Genomic DNA, 16,829 nt, shown 5'->3' with positions numbered 1-16,829 from the left:
GCCATGGGCTAATAGATTGTAGGGGGTGATTTTTCACRCTGGTTTATCTCTTGTGCTGTGTAAAGTCAGGGTAATACACTGAGTATGATAGTGGTAGGCATGAGTTATGCAGGAGCAGGCAAACTAAGGAACTCAAAAGAATCAAAATTTTCTTGGTTTGTGTTCTCTTGTTGCCTTCCACCTGTTCTCCCTAAACCTATAACCTTTTTTATGTTAAGGGCTGCCTCACATCCACCCAGATCTGTACTTTCACTGTTAATTTTCAAAACAACACGTTGCTTTTCAATATTTTCCTTATTAGTGTGCAAAAACCCAGCATTATGCTAAAGATTCCTGACTCACTCCTGCTCCTCTTTGTTCCCTTGCAGGAAGATTTTGCTGATCCTGACTCCCAAGAAGAAGARAAGGAGGGGAACAACTGTCTCTCCAACCCTGGAGATGGTTCCAATACAGTGAAGAGCGTTCTCACTGTCCAGGAATATTTTGCCAAGCGCATGGCGAAGCTGAAAGGATCCCAGAAGGAAACAGAAACAAGGGTGGATCATTCCAGCCCAACAGCTGATGAAACTGTGGAGCCCTCAGAAGAKCTGGAAACCAAAGTCAAGAAGAAAAAGAAGAAGCAGAAGAGGGATGATGAGGCAGAGAGGACAGAGCACTGGGAGAAACCAGGGAAACAGCCAAAAACAGGGAGCTTGAATGGGGAGGAACTGGATGCTCCCCTAAATGAATGTCACARAGGGAAAAAAAAGAGGAAACATAAAGAGGAGCACGAAGAGGAAAGCATCAGYTGTGATGAAAATACAGGCAATGGAGAAATTGCTGTGGGAATGTCTGAGGGGGAGAATCTCAGCGCAGAGGAGCAGGAGGAAAAGCACAAGAAACGCCACAAGAAGAAGCACAAAAAGCAAAAAGAGGAGACAGGTGGGTGTGTGGAAGGAGCACCCAGAAAGAAAAAGAAGCACTGCAAGAACATTTAACCCCTTCAGGCTCAGACTGGGACTCTGGGGTGAGTCTGTGTYGGAGGGCACTGTGTGAACACAGCACCAGGCAGCACATTGCACTCCAGGCTTGGACACTGCTCCAGCTGGGACCGTGGACTGGGTCTGAAAACAGACTGGATCTAAACTCAGACTGCATCTAAACCCAGCCCTCCCARTGGAAAATATGGTGATGGGCCAACAGCAGCTCCAGTGCCACGTTCAAAAGAGATCCACATGGAGGACTAACACATCAAGACTGTAACAGGGAAGGAATGACTTCCTGCTGCTTCACACTGACAGTTTTCCTCAATCCAGGAAAAAAACCCAWAAAACCCAAAAMCAGTRTCACCCTAGTACTGCCTTTTTATTAAAGTTGTTTTCACCTGTGAGAGCCCAGCTCTGCTTCTGGAAGCAGGAGGTGGTTTGCAAAGCTGTCTGTGTTTTTTCACTGGTTTTTGCAAAGTGGTGTCTAATTTTTACACTGATCTCATTTTACATATAAAATGAATGTTGTTTCTTCCCAAAATGCTTACTCTGGTTAAAGGTTTGCTGCTGAGTGTCAGTTCTAAAGGATGAAATAAAAAGCCCTCCCTGTGCCTCCAAACCATTGTCAAACAGTTGTAACTTTGCACCAAAGCTAAAGGAAATGTGTATTAACCATATCCTYTACTAACCATACCCAAATCTTGGATTCCCAGACAATACTCAGGGTCTCTGCAGTGGTGCCTCTGACATTCAGAAAGTTGCCTTGGATARAGCAAGGTTTTTTTCCTGAAATTGGGAGACCAGTAGATTTTAAAAGCCCAGTAAGATGTGTTTGGTATTGCCATTCACACATTGCAAACTCACAGTTTAGATTTATAACCAAACTRGAGCTTGTTTCTCATTGTGAACCTGGAAATCAGGAATGCTGGAACTGTACACTGCCACAAGCAGTTTTGTGGGAGATCTTCAACATCCGGCATGAATTTTTGGCATTTTAATATCACTCAGAAGAGAYGTGTGAGCTTGGAAATGGTGGAATGGGAAGAGGGATTCACCTTCCTGGTGTGCTGATATTTCTTTGGCCACARCAAACTTGACAGCACAGCCCTGAAAAGCAGCCAGTTATCCTGGCAGAATCCAGAATTCAAATCCGTTAGCTGCTCATCTCATTCAGGCCTGGCTGGGTTTCATCAGTGTAAATCTAAAACATCCCATTGGCTGCTCTGCAGAATGAAATGGGTACATTTTTATATTGTCTCAGCTTGGTGGAGTTGCTTAACACGGTTTGAGGAACATTGTCAAGATGCAGATGTTTAATAGGAGAAAAGATTTCCTCAAGCTGCCTTTATTGTGCAGTGGAGGAAGCTCCATCTGCAAYACCCAGACCACATGGAAGGCTTGGTCACAGCTCAACTCCTCCTTTTTAAGATTTCTTGGTTTCCAAAGCAGCTTTTTTTTTTTTTTTCTCTGCCCTCAGAATATCTCATTCACTGCAGAAAATGCCTGAAATTTCACYTCTTGTATGGGAGAACAAGATGCCTTTCCCTGGGATTCACATGCCAGGRGTTTTAACCCTTGTACCATCTCCTTTTCACTGTTGTGTAATTATTATCCAATATAATCCTGCTTGTCCCTGGCTTMTTTAAATGAAATGCCACCAAATACCATCAGTTGCTATCCAGTTGGGAGGAAACTCTGTGCTTGAGGTGAAAAAAATCATCTTCTCAATGGACCAGGACAGCAAAATAATGTTTTGTGATAAATTGAAGTATCCCTCCTGATTTCTTGCTCACCACAAGTTGGAATTTTTATTATTAGAATCCAAAAGCCTGATTGTTTCCAATTATTACTTTTTAACTCTTAAGCAACTGAACTTTAAAGCCTTTTTGAGATTTAAGTTTACAAAGGTGCTAGTCAAGGAATAAGGTTTCCTTCTYCAAATACTGCTGGGCTTGTTTGTTTGTTCTCTCGATTAATTTCCATGTGCTTCTGTGTGCTGATTCTTGTGGGTGCTTGGCCACATTCCAGTGTCAGTTAGAGGAAGAATAAAACCAGGMATAAACCTTTAAATTTGTTCTGTTACTTCTGTTAAGTTCAGGATACCTAAGACTTAACTTTGGCCCTGATGGAAGTGCAAATGGAAGATTCTCTGTTTCTGCAAGAAGTACATGGCACTTTATCCTGGGAAATGTRGGATTTTTATGTGCCCCAAGCTCTGCATGTGGTTGTGGGAGGAGAAAAATCATAATAAATAAATAATCATCAATCAYAAATTGCTTGTATTTGACAGAAGCAATTGATTTAAGTGCTCTGCTCTGTGTTTGTGGTCAGCATTACTCAATGAAAAGCTCTTTTTACCAGATACTGCCCAGTGAAATGGATGATTGGAGCAAGAGGAACATGTTTCAGAGTAATAAATTACATATATCTCCTTTTTTTTTTGTTTGTTTGTTTCTAGTGGGTTTTGAGTTCGGTTTTAACCCAGCTCTGGTTTGGCAAGCAAGGCCCTTTTTTTAGGCAGCATAAGAAAAAGAATTACGTCAGTGCCCAGATGGTGGAATTAGCAGAATGTGAGCACAAAGGAGCGACTTGGTTTCATTTCCGCGAAAATCAGACTTTCAAACTCCGAGGCCTTTTGTTAGAAATTCATCCATTGTGCTCASAGAATGAGGTGGCTCGGAGTGAAATTACCTGGACACCAAGGAAAATGAGATTCCCCACTCTGCTTTCATTCCCAAACAGGGAACGAGGCACGCGCAGCACWGATATTAAAATGTTTTCGGTTTCGGTAACCCCCAGGTCAGCAGGGACAGAAGGAAATTTTCCTTTTTGCATTGGGAACATTCCAGTGGGATGGTTTCTCCTGAGCTGCTCCATTCTTTGCAAGGATGGGGCTGTTCTTTGCTTTGAGGCTCAAGAGTTCGCTGTGGAATCCACAGCCAAGGACATGATTTGTAAGTGCAGCATTGGAGCAGCAAGAATGGAGGTTTACTTGTGCTTGTAAATACCTGCAGGCACCAAACTGTCCTGGGAAGTTGAGATCATGGGAAAACAGTCCTGGTACCACTGTTGGACCTAAATCTCTGTGAACTTTATAGGTTTTTGGAGTTTAGTCTTACTGTGGAGCTTTCTTTGGGACCAGGGATGAGAGGTGGCATTGGAGCATCCCAAAGGGACAGCCCAGAAATGTGGAATGGGCAGCATTTCTTGAATTTCTCCCCAAGATATTTTCACTCTGGTGCTTTACACACCCTCATAAGCAGAGGTAAAATTGTAGAATTATGGAATAACTGGGGCTGGAAAGGCTCTCTGAGATCATCCAGTCCAGCCATGCCCTCAGCATGACCAAGGCCACCAGTGCCCGATGTCCCCAAATGCCCTTTAGTAACAGCCACGGTTTGTTTAAAATACAAAGGCAAGACACCATTAATATATTTCAGAACCATCTGTTCTTGTGTTTAAGTGACTTTGAGTCCTTTTGGTGGTACCTGAGATGCAGCTGCTTTGTGATAYTTGTGAATCGAGGGGCTGGAGTGAATCCAGGGAAGGGAACAGAGCTGGGGAAGGGGCTGGAGCACCAGGAGAGGCTGAGGGAGCTGGGAAAGGGGCTCAGCCTGGAGAAAAGGAGGCTCAGGGGGGACCTTGTGGCTCTGCACAACTCCCTGACAGGAGGGGGCAGCCGGGAGGGTCGGGCTCTGCTCCCAGGGAACAGGGACAGGAGGAGAGGGAACGGCCTCAAGCTGCTCCCTTGAACCATGGGAGGTTCGGGTTGGACATCAGGAGGGATTTCTTCATGGACGGGTGGTGGAATCCCCATCCCTGCAGGGATTTAAAAGCCACGTGGATGTGGCACTTGGGGACACAGGTGAGAGTTGGCCTTGGCAGTGCTGGGGGATGGTTGGACTCGATGATCTTTGAAGGTTTTTCCACCCTAAACCATTCTGTGGAATGTTTGGGGACAGCCCAAACACCGTGTCCATGGCTGCAGTGCTCCTTTAAGCTGCCCTGGTGCTGCTTTCAGCTCCTGATCCCTCAGCAAGGACAATTAGTCACATTCATCAGCGTAATTAACCAATTTTCTCCTGTTTAAACACACGGGACCGGAGCTGTTGCAGCATCCACCTTCAAAAGGCACAATTTACGTCACGAAACCTCCGAACCTGCCAACACTGAGGGGAGGAAGGAAGCTCCAAGAAGAGAGGGAAACCACACAAAGTCGATTGGAAACGCTGCCCAGCATCACGCCAGGCTGGAAAAAAGATCTGGGAGCAGCGTATCCTATTGGATACAGCGTGAGGAGTGTGAGCATCCAAAACCATCCTTTGCCTAATTCCTCCTCATTCCTGGGCAGAAACCCCCAGGAAGGATCAGAGCTCAGAACTCTGGAAAATAACCAAAGCTTTTGTCTCTACCTGTTCCATCCGGGGATAAACCATCTTTTTTAATARGATCAGCAAACTTTTAGTGATGTGGGACTCAGAAATACACATTTGTGTGGTGGCAGAAGTGGGAATGTTGTTGCAAAAACAAATTGAAGCTCAGTTTCTCAGCAAGTCAAAATYTGCTTCTGAATCGCTCAAAGATTTTTTTTTCCTTGACTTAATCCATCTTCATAAATTTTAAACTGTAAGAGGGAAACTCTTCCTTGTTCTTTTTAACCTAAAGGCACTAAAATATATATATTTTTTTAAACCGTAAAACTGCATTTTTAAAATGGTAAGGGGAAAAATATTCAGCACCACGCTGAAAAATCAGCATTTTGGGGGGATTGTCTGCACTTTTTGGTATAATGGGAAAGCTCTGGGGTTTTTTATCCTAGAAAATAAATGCTCCAGGTAAGAATCCCTGGGGAAAACCTGGTGGAATCAGGGAGGATGGGCGGTGGGCAGAGTTGGGAACTGCAGCACTGAGGGAAKCTTCTGCTGGGAACCCCCAGCCGTCTCTGCAAAAACTTCCCTTGGGAGCCGGGAGTTTCATCAATAATTAAGGAACATGTGAATATTGAGCTAATTTAGGATTTGCACTTTCTCACACATTTTAATGTCCCTGAAGGTGGTGGGGTGAGGGGGTGGGGGTGAAAATAAACCCTCCCTTTGCAGGAGTAAAATTCCAGATGTCGGATCCACCCCCCAAAAAAAGAAAGAAAAAAATAGGGATATTTTTAAAGAGATGGTCGTTCCTTACAGGGTTCAGCCGCTCATTTTCTGCCTGACCCATGGGACTTGCTGCCACCGTTCCCCATCCGTGAAAATGGGGGAGAACAAAGCTTTCTTCCCCCCTTTGTCTGCTCCGTCTATTTTCGCTCGCGGCTTTTCGCCGTAATTTCCCTGTTCCCAAAGCCCTGGGAGAGCTCTGCTGCTTCCTGTGCCCCAGATACAGGTGAAGCCTCGCAGCAGAGCGGGGAAGGTGAGCACACACACGAAAAAAAAAAAAAAAAGGTAATCCCCAGAGTTTTTCCAGACTAATCACCCCGATCCGGTGGCAATTAAGAGGTGGCATTTTCACATGGCCCCAGCCTCCTTTATGTAACGCAGGAGCTCCCCACAGGACAGGTTTGACCAGCATTTTAGGCAGGGTGCAGAATGCAACCCTCCTTACTAATGCCATCAGAATGCCAGGTGCTACGGGAGAGGGGGAGAAGGGGAGGAAAAAACAAAAAAAAAAGTGGTTATTAATAATAGTAGCAGTGTTTGCACTTAAAATTCTGTGTGGGGGCCCTGGGAAGGGAGGAAATCCAAACGAGGAATATTCTGCCTGATTTCTTTGTGCTGTAACCACACGGGAGCCACAGATTGTKTCTCAGGGGGTTCTGAAAAGCCACGAGTTGACCCCTGTGGCACCTTTGGGAGGTCAAATGTTGCTCCCAGGATGTGGAGGGAATAATGAGGATCAGGAACACCAGGAGAAGTGCTCGGAGAGCTTCGGCAGCAGAGGCAGGAGGTGGGTGMAGGTCCTGCTCTTGCTCAGGGTTTTATCCTCTCCCAAACCTTTCCACCCATCCTACAAAATATGGAAACACAAACCAAGGTGGAGGCAGTGCTGTGAAAGGGATCAAGTGGAATTCATCCATCCCTTTTCCCAGGAGGGGTTGTATTCTACTGCTGCTACTAAAATTTCCTGACCTCTGGGGCCTCGGCAGAGGTGGTTTTATATTAATGACATCCAGTCCTGAGCATCCTGAGGGTTAAAAAATAATTTAGAGCCATGCACCATGTCCACCATACCAAAGGTATCACCCCATTCAAAACAAAATCTTGCGACCCTGGGCAGCTTCTTTTTCAGGGTGCTTCTACCCCTGCTAAAGGGAATTTAAATTAAGGATGTTYCAGGTTTTCTTCCCAACTTCTGCGGCAGCTCCAGCCTGCCAAATGCCCCCGGGAGACGTGTGCGGGGCAGGGTGGAGGGTTTGGCATCCTCCCTCCCTCYCTGCCCCATCCCTTTGGCACTTCGAGGCGTCAGACGGGACTTTGGGAGAGAACTGGAGCTGCTGGGACAGAACAAGCTGTCCCCAGGAGCGTGCCCGGYTCCAAACCCCAGATAAAAGGCAGCTCCCGGGTGTGTGTGTGTGTGTGTGGAAGGGGTTTATAAATCTGTCCCKAGACCAGGAAATCTCCTGCGCCTTTTAGATTTAAGAGAAGTTGCCTTCCTGTTGTATTCCCAGATAACGCAGCTCTGATGGAGCCCACTTGTAAATARCTTAATAGATTTAATCAGTTCCTTCGGAAAATGTTGTTGCTTCCGCAGGGTTTTAATTCGGGAAAAGCTCGGGGAGGGCAGTTGCTCTGCAGAAGTTGGCAGATTCCAGCTCTCCTGACCCCAAAATCGCTGCAATCCACGAAAAAGCAGARCCACCCCGCTCCTGTGCAGAGGGAAGGGAGAGACCAGGAAGCCCAGGCGGATCCTGCCCGGCTCACATTTACATGAGCTCTCTCCATCACTCCTAATCTGACAAGAGTCAATAGGAACACCCAGGCACGTGGGAAACCTGCCCGAACTCYCTCCCCGGCCTGGGATCCGAGCCGGGGCTTTTCCCCCTGGCTTGGGGTCAGATGGGGCAGCCTCGGCCGGCCCCAGGAAGCTCCCGCCCATCCCGCACCCCGTCCCGCTGCTTTTCTGGCCGCTTTTCCTCTTTTCCGAGAGGAAATCCACGATCCGTCAAAGCGGAGCCGCTGCAGCCCTGCAGCCCCATGTCAGCGGGTCAGAATCATAAAGGAATCCAGACACTAAATATATTCCTCAGGGCAGGGTTGCAGGGATGAGCCGGGAAAGGGCGGCCGGCTGGGGATTTTCGGTGCCATCACCTTCCTGGAGATCCTTTGTCCTAGTGAGGGGAAAGCTGCTCGGATGAGTTTCCCTCCCTCATGAGTGGGAACGCCACTGTGTGGTTTTGGGATTTCCATCCCATCCAGGCTCTGTAGGATGGGGCAGCACCCCGCAAAAAGCAGCAGCAAAGAAAAGATCCTTTGTCTACCAGTGTCCCACAATGGGCAGAGGGGACCAGCTGGGGATGTTTTGACCTCTTTAGGCTGTGCCCAGCCACATCCCTGCCTCGTTTTCCCCGAAAAGCTGCCTCAGGAGTCCAGCCAGGCTGGACAAACACCCACCAGAAAGTTCATTGTGACACAGCTTCCATCCCATACAGGAGGACCTGGAAAATTGGGGTGAAAACCCACATAGGGTGGGCAGAGCACAGTTTGGACTGGTGGTTAAAGCAGGAGGAGTGGGGAAAAGGGGTCCCTGTCCTGATCCATGCCTTGATTTCCCCTGGCAAAGAGGGTTCCTGCAGTTTGCCAAAACCCAAGGAGGGGTCTTTTGCACCCCAGTGGGATCTTCCTTTCGGTGCCATTTTCCTTTTCTTTCCAAATTTTCAGTGCCTTCATCTCCTGTCTCTCCGTTACCCCCCAGCCTTTAAGTTTGGGGGGGCAGCGGAGCTGTTTGTGGGGAGGGACATTTCCAGCTCTCTCCTCACTCCCTTTCAGCGAGCAAAATAAGGAAAAATAATAATAAAAGAGGGGGAGGGGGGAAGCGGGAAGGGGAAAAGGGGGTGCTGGGGGTGCCGCTACCCCGGGGGGTGCCGGGCTGAGGGTGGGGAGAAGTTTTCTCGCAGCACCATCCCGGCCGGGGCCGAGGAGTTTGCAAACAAGGAGGAGCAGCGAGTCCCTTCGGTGTCATTGGAGGAGGCTTTTTCCAAGGAGCTCATAAATACGGGAGAGGCCGGGCAGGAGGCTGGGACTGCGCGGGGACCCCGAGGGCAGCGCGGCGGGTCGGGGGGGGCCGGGGGGGCCATGGCTGCGCTGCTCGGCACATTCCCCTGGCCGGAGCGGCTGGAGGGGGACRCGGGCGAGGGGCTGTCCCCAGGGCCGCCCCCCCGAGCCTCGCAGGGAGAGAAAGGCTCCGAGAGCCGCATCCGCCGGCCCATGAACGCCTTCATGGTGTGGGCGAAGGACGAGAGGAAGCGGCTGGCGGTGCAGAACCCCGACCTGCACAACGCGGAGCTCAGCAAGATGCTCGGTGAGGAGCGCGGGGCCGGGGGGCGAGGGGAGGAGGGGGACGGGGAACCACCCGCGATCCCCTCGGGGCAAACCCTGCCCCGATCCGGTGCCCCGGGGCGAGCACTCCGGCACCCACCCACCCTGCCAGGTGTAAATGCTGCGGGGATCCAGCGCCCCGGAGCACCCACCGGAGATCCCCGCGGGTGCAAACCTTATCGGGATTCGGTGCCCGTGGGTCCATCGGGGCATTCCCGGAGTGTAAATCCTGCTCGGATCCAGCGCCCCGGGGGAGGAACCCACGCACTCACCCGGGCATCGCACGGGATGCAAAAACCCAGCTCGGATCCTGCGCTCCGGGGTGGGCACCCGGGCACCACCTGCGATCCCTGGAGTGAAAATCCCRTCYSGGTTCAGTGCCTTGGGGTGGGATCYGGGCACCCTSCGGCCATTCCTGGGGTGCAAAGCTCGTTCGGGTCCCGTGCCCCCGCGGTGGGCACCCACGCAYTCGCCCAGGCATCCCATGGGGTGCAAATCCCCCCCAAATCCAGCGCCCTGGGGTGGGCACAGTGCAGCCCCCCGTCATCCCTGGGGTGCAATTACCACCCAGATCCAGCACCCCAGACTGGGATCCCGAGCTCCACTGGCCATCCCTGGGGGTGCTGCCGTGCCCAGATGGGGACCTGGGCTGGCACGAAGCAGGAGGGGCACCCCTGCACCCACCTGGGGGTGCAAAGCCAGCCCGAGTGCAGCACTCTGGGGGTGCAAAGCTTGTGGTGTTCTGCACCCCAGGAGCAGCACCCGGGCACCCACGGGGTGCTCACCCCATAAATGTCCCACACTCGAGGTGTGCAGAGCCTGATGGTGTCCTGCATCCAGGACACAGGCACCCTGCCACCCCTCTGCTGCAAAAAACCTGCTGGGTGCTGCTTTGCTGTGCAAAGAGGGAACCCCCAAATTTCCCTGGCCTGTCCTTGCTGTCCCACTTTGTCCCAGTATTGCGTGGCTGGGGTTTGTGTCTGTGTTTCTGCTGTTCCTTTTGGGGGATCACAGCCCATTTTAAGCACACGTTTTTTCCCCCACTCCCCATCCACTGTTTTTCCCAAATCCCCATTTTTTTCCTTTTTCCCAATCCCCATTTTCGATGTGAAACCAAGAGGGCAAACCGAAATTACCAGCTCTGACAGCCYGAGAAAGTGCTGCCCGAATTGCAACACAGCTTTGCTGCCCAGCCTSTTACCCAAAGTTTGTGTTTCCCTGGACAGTTCTGCGGTGTTTTCTTTGGTGGTTTGGGTTTTCTCCTCGCTGCTTTGCCGATGCAGCATCTCAGCTTATTAGAGTTATTTCTGCTGTCTCAGGCCATGGGAAGGCATCAAAAGCTTTGATCTGTATCCTCATTTCTCCCCTTTACCCTGAGGAGTAGCCCCACTGTGGGATAAACCCCCCCTGTCTGAACCTGTCCCCTGTCTTGGGGACATTTTATCTCAAACAGGGAGGAGCRAGGTCACAGAATTRCAGAACCATGGAATATTTTGGGTTGGAAGGGACCTTAAAGATCATCTAACCCATCCAGGGTGGGGACACCTTYCAYCATCCCAGGTTGCTCAGAACAGCTGTCACAGTGCCCAGGTCTCCCTGTGTACTTGTGCAAGTCCTGGCAGGGCACAGGCTGGGGCACCTGAAAGGACATCGTGTCCTGACCCCCTGCTCAGCCAGGCATGGCCTTGGCTGTCACTGCTCCCCAGGGATCATGGAGCTGGGAGAGCTCATCTTCCTGMATTTATTTACTAACCCTGAGCCCACCCTTTGTGGGGACTGGGAATGAAGGGAGTTGKAGAACCTACAGCAGCCTCAGTTCCCCCCTTCTTCTCCCACCAGCCTCATCCTCCTGCAGGGTTTTTGGGGTGTGTCACCCTCTGTGTGCCAGCTGGGATATTGGGAACCCTTGGGTGGCTGTGGGCACTAAGGGAACGTGTCCTCCTGTTTCAGGGAAGTCCTGGAAGGCGCTGAGCCTGTCGCAGAAGCGTCCCTACGTGGAGGAGGCCGAGCGGCTGCGGGTGAAGCACATGCAAGATTATCCCAACTACAAGTACCGGCCCCGGCGGAAGAAGCAGGTCAAGCGCATCGGGAAGCGGGTGGATCCCGGCTTTCTGCTGGGCAGCCTGACACGGGACCAGAATTCTGTGCCGGAAAAGCGGACCTGCGGCCGGGCAGGGGGGGACAAGGAGGGCCCGGGTGAGTACCCACCCCGCCCGGGGCTGCCAGCCGCGCGGGGCTACCGGGAGGCTCCGGGCAGCGGCGGCAGCACCAGTGTGGACACTTACCCCTACGGGCTGCCCACGCCGCCGGAGATGTCCCCCCTGGACGCCATCGACCCCGAGCAGAGCTTCTTCTCGTCGCCCTGCCCCGAGGAGCATCACCGCTCCCACCTCGCCGGTGCTGCCTTCTCCCCGGAGTACGCGGGCGGYTCGCTCGGGTGCGGCCACCACCCGCTCAGCCCCATGCCACAGCCGGCCACCTGCATGATCCCCCCGGCCTCCAGCTGCCCTCCCCTTCCTCCTCCTCCTCCTCCTCCTGGCTACTACACACCCGCCTTCCCCTCCCTGCCCCCTCCCAGCCTCCATGCCCACCTGGGCCAGCTCTCCCCGCCGCCCGACCACCACGGCTTCGACACCTTGGACCAGCTGAGCCAAGCGGAGCTGCTGGGGGAGATGGACCGCAATGAGTTCGACCAATATCTCAACAACCCCAGCCACGGCGAGCAGCACGGCGGGACCTTGGCCAACGGGCACGTCCCGGCGTCCGGCAGCTCCCACGGCTCCGAGAACAGCCTCATCTCCGTCCTGGCCGACGCCACGGCCACCTACTACAATAACTACAGCGTGTCTTAGGGAGCCCAGCCGGGGCCGCCTGGACCGGCCGAGGAAGGACCCGACACTGTTGCGAGGCRTTGCTCCCTGGGGACATCGCCCGCGGCCCCTCAGGGTGACCGAGTCTGAACCGCAGRGCCCTGGAGTCTCCTCGGGGTTGTAGGTAAAGGATTCGGGTTGTTGGGTCACCACCGTGCAAAGCCTGGAGTGCTCCGCTCCGACCGGCGCTGGGGGCATTTCCCGAAACCAAAGCCCTTCGGCCAAGTCCYTCTTCCAAAGCAGGGATGCTCCTGGGTGTGCAGGAAGGCTGCCCCTCGTTTTGGGGCATCCCCAGCTCTGATTTGGAGTCAGGAGTGCAGCAGCACCCCGCAAACATCAGGTCTGAATTCCCYCTGGAAGGGGCAAAGGCAGGGGTGGGAGAAGGGAAGATTTTGGTGAAGGTCCGTGAGCTGGTTTTGGGTTCTGGTGGCGGCATTTCTGCAGCTTCCCTGACCTGCCGGACAGCTCCATTGGGGATTAAAACCCCCCTCCCCTGCCCCTGGAGCATGGATTGGGGGCTTCATCCCTTGGGAAATCCCAAAGGGGATGGGATACCAGCCAAGAAAAGGGCAGCSAGCCCAGAGGGTGCTGAGCCTGGTCTGGAGCGGGGTAAGATCAGGGCTTGGAAAGGCAGGATCCAACCAGCACCCACCCCTGGGAACGGGTGCTGGGATGAACATTTTGGCCACGAGGTGATGATGTAGCAGACACTTTTTTAATCAAACATCCTTTGAAGGGGAAGGCTCCATGTTTGGAGCCACAGTGCCCAATGCCTCTCCTAACTCTGGCATTTTATTGCGTGTAATAAAGCTGTACATTGATTTATTCCTTCCATTATTCCCCCCCACCCCACCTTGGATTTTGTATTGCTCGAGTTCTCTTCCTTTCCATAAAGATGAAGCTTTATTTTAAATCAGTTATATGACATGATTAATCTTAGTGTTTACTGTATGGCACTTGGCAATGATTAGTTAGTAATGTGGTTATGATTTCCTGGTTTTGGTCTCCAAAATGTATTAATAATAATTGCAAAGAATACTTAAAAAAAACCACCCCCCAAAACTTCACCGGTTTTTAAGCTAATACATTCCATCTCTTTTGTGTGACTCTATACATTTTGAATGAGTGTAGATACGAGTTTGCATAAAATATTTAATTTAAATAAATATGTTTTTATACGATGATTGTTCGATGATTTAAATTGCTGTCGCTATTGACAACAGTTTTCAAAACAGAAACATTTCCCATGCAAGTGCTATTTTTTTATATTTTTGTTGTCGTYGTTGTTGTTGTTGGTATTTTCAGCCAAATTTTTTCTACTTCCATTTTTTTTTATAAATAAAACAAAAGATCTGTGGTTATCTTTACAAATTGTGGATTGCTTTCTAACAAACCGACTCGGGGCATGACGAGTGCCTACCCTTGCTTTTCGTGGAGCGTCTCAGGGTTCAGGTCGCTGTGGTGGCCTCAATCCTGCTTTTGCCATCCTTCAGAAGTGATCTTTTTAATCCTTTTTCCATATTCCAGTGAAGTCAAGAGCTTTGCCTTTGGTGTCTTGGTGTCCCCAATTTATGGAGMGAATCCCTGTGCCTGAAGTGTGGGTTTCAGTCACGTTTAAGGCTCTCTTTTCTTTCACAATTTGGGTTGATTCACCTTTTTAAGATGCTCCATGGTGTGGGAGCCTTGGAAAGGATCCTTGGTGCAGGTGCAGGTCGAGGCAGTGAGGCCTCAGAAACTTGTGGGGTCAGATTTGGGGTGCCACGTGAAGGTGATGCTGAGTGATGCTCCTCAGGCCTGGCCAGCAAAGAGAAAAGCTTAATCCATGTTGTTSTCTGTGGAAAAACATCCCAGACRYGGAATCAGGCTGTGTYCCTGCTGATCTGGCCATGCAYAGAGAATCCCAGAGCTGYTGGGGTTGGAAKAGACCTCTGGAGATCCGAGGAAGGGTAAACACCTCCCAAAACAGCGTCCTCCAGGCTGGCTCCTCCTGCTTGGCCCCAAAACATGGAAGAGTTCATTTCCTAGTGTCACCTCTGTGTGGTGGCTGGGAGGGGTCTGCAGAGGTCACCCAAACCAATCCTGTCCTCCAGGATGGCTCGTGTCCCACAAATGAGTTATTTCTAACCCATGAAGCCTGTGGTCCCAGAATTTAGAGGCTCTTTTGGGGAGGCACCAACGTGCTCCTGTCCTGTTCTCCTTCATCCCCACCCCTTTTGTCTCCTGAATTCAGCTCTCCCATCCTGCCTGTTSCTTCATCCACCTCTCAGGCATCCAAACTCACCCTTGGGCTTTCCCTTTCAGGGAGAGAGGAATGGATGGATCCCTCTGGGTGWCCTGCTGGCCCTACAGTGGTGGTGACTCCCTGAATGAGCTGGCTCAGCCYGAATGTGACTCTTCCAAGAGAATTTTGGAACAGGAGGGAGGGAGGGAGGTGCCAGGAGCCTGTTGGGTCTCTCTAAACCCATGTGGGATCATGCCAAGAGCAGGAATGGGGCTGGAGAAGTCTGGTTTCTCCTTCCTCATCTCTCCCTGCAATCCCTGGGGTGCCCCAGGCCCGAGAGGCAGCTGAGAACAGTGAAACCGCCTTGGGGATGAGGCTCAGCTGTCCCAGCCCCCCAAAAAAAACAACTCTGGGTGTTGCCATCAGCCTGATTTGGGCTGCCACATTCTCACCTTACAGGACCCTTTCTCCAGGACATTGTCTGCTCYYGTGTGTSGWCACCCCGAGCAACRATGGGGTCAACTGCACCACCACCCYATGAGCCTTTTCCCTCCTTGCTTTCATCCCACACAGGGCTGGTGGAGGCAAACCCTGCTCCAAGAGCTGCCAGCAGCTCCCAGAGTTGGATTTCCCCAGGAAAAGGGGTTTCTCCATGCACCCCATCCCCGAGGAGCCATGATGAGCGCAGAGCCCTACCAGCCGAGCCTGTCCCCGCTTGCTCAAACCGGAGCCACCACGTGAGGAGAGCTGGGAGCTCGTCCCTGAGCTCTGGGAACGCCAGGAACAGCTACAGAGGCCCCAACCAGGAGTCAGGGCCCCCTGAGGGTGTGGGGAGCTGCAGCCAAGGCAAGGAGCAGCTCCCCAGGAGCCACAGCCGGATCCAGGCACAGCTCAGTGCCACAAGGGTCCAGCCCCCACCTCCAGGACACCACGGCCACCGTGGGATTCAGGAGCAGGACTGTCCACCCCTCCTCTGCTGGGATGGGAAATGAGGTGCCGTGGATCAGCCCCCGCCCCATGGACATTTTTTGGGATGCAGGGTGGAAAGACTGGCCACAGAGTTGGGAAGGTTTTGCTTGGAGAGTGGACATGTGGGTGGGAGATGGGTGCCCTCAGTGGTTTGTGGATGTTGGGAGGGGTCTCTACCCCAAACAGGTACTCAAAAAAATCATTTGAATGAGTTGGGGCACGTTCCTCCTCCCTCCCCATCCCAAATCCAGGAGCCCAAGGCTGTCTSTGTGCACACTGAGGAATCTTGTGGTTTGTGGTTCTGCTGTCCCCAGGCTGGGATAAGCTGGGAACCCACAGGAAAATCAAATCAGGGCTGCAGGAAGGGATRAAATCACCTCACACCACATTTGGGGCTCCTGCTTGAGGACAGAACAGGAGTCAAGGGAGTGACCAGGCTGTGAGCCCTCTGCCCCCAGTGTCCAGTGGCCTTGGCCAGCCCGGTGTCCCCGTGGCTGTGCAGGTCACAGAGCAGGGATGAGGTCACCCTTCCCCAATCRCCGGGATTTGGGCTGCCCAGAGCTGTGTCATGCCCTGGGTGATTTCCTTTGCGTCCCTCGAGCAGGTGGTGACTCCTCTGTGTCCCAGCTCTGCTTGTCCCAGTGCCACCGGGCAGGGCTGGACCCTGGTGACAAACAGCTACGTSGATGTTCCGTGCCTCAGTTTCCCTGTCCGTAAAGCAGAGGTAATTCTTCCTTCCCTCACGCCCTTTTTCCGACATGACCTGTCTCTTCCTGAGGGTTTGAACAGGATCCAGTGCTTGTGCTGCCCCTGGCATGGGGGATCCCTGTCCCACACGAGGGATCTGGATCCTGATCAAAAATCACCTGGGAGATGGAAATTTCCCCCGATTTTTCAAAGCAGAATCCAGTGAGGGAAGCAGAGGCAGAGAAGGGGGTGAGATGACTGAAATGAGCCCACCCTGCAAATCAGTGACAGAGCCTAGCGAGACCCTCAGCTCAGCCAACTCCCCTAAAACCTCAAATCCTAAATCCCCTTTTGCCCCCTTTTTTTTTGCTCTCCATCCCTTTTTTTCCCTGCACCCCGCCCTGACTCCGAAGCAGGGCAGGATCAGGCCCTCCCTGCCGTCTCTCCAGAGGAGGGAATGAGACAAGCTGCTGAGTGGTTTCCTGCCGATGGGAGCTGCTCGGGGTGCCGGGAGCAGGGGAGGATGTGTCCGGAGCTGAGTGTTTCCTGGCAGATAAGGCCAACCCCTCCTGCCGGATGTTATGAGTCC

General features: G+C 52.1%; 2 protein-coding genes across 2 annotated transcripts in view; both read left to right on the top strand.

The window, feature by feature from the left end:
- PINX1 (PIN2 (TERF1) interacting telomerase inhibitor 1) overlaps positions 1 to 3,381 on the top strand; it is a 61,964-nt gene extending 58,583 nt beyond the window's left edge. Inside the window, exon 7 of the mRNA XM_057378333.1 lies at positions 369 to 3,381. Coding sequence (XP_057234316.1) covers positions 369 to 977 — 609 coding nt within the window. The 3' untranslated portion in view covers positions 978 to 3,381. The remainder of the gene's footprint in view (positions 1 to 368) is intronic.
- Positions 3,382 to 9,185: 5,804 nt separating this feature from the next.
- Positions 9,186 to 12,816, top strand: SOX7 (SRY-box transcription factor 7). Its single transcript, XM_057378334.1, has 2 exons — positions 9,186 to 9,476; positions 11,444 to 12,816. Exons 1-2 carry the CDS (start codon positions 9,251 to 9,253, stop codon positions 12,343 to 12,345), a joined length of 1,128 nt encoding a protein of 375 aa, XP_057234317.1. The 5' UTR covers positions 9,186 to 9,250; the 3' UTR covers positions 12,346 to 12,816.
- Positions 12,817 to 16,829: the final 4,013 nt, after the last annotated feature.

This window comes from Malurus melanocephalus, unplaced genomic scaffold, assembly GCF_030028575.1.
Source record: "Malurus melanocephalus ecotype Western Australia unplaced genomic scaffold, MMel_1.1 scaffold_354, whole genome shotgun sequence".
Taxonomy (NCBI): domain Eukaryota; kingdom Metazoa; phylum Chordata; class Aves; order Passeriformes; family Maluridae; genus Malurus; species Malurus melanocephalus.
Note: the sequence above shows the minus strand (reverse complement) of the source record. Positions and strands in the feature narration are given on the sequence as shown.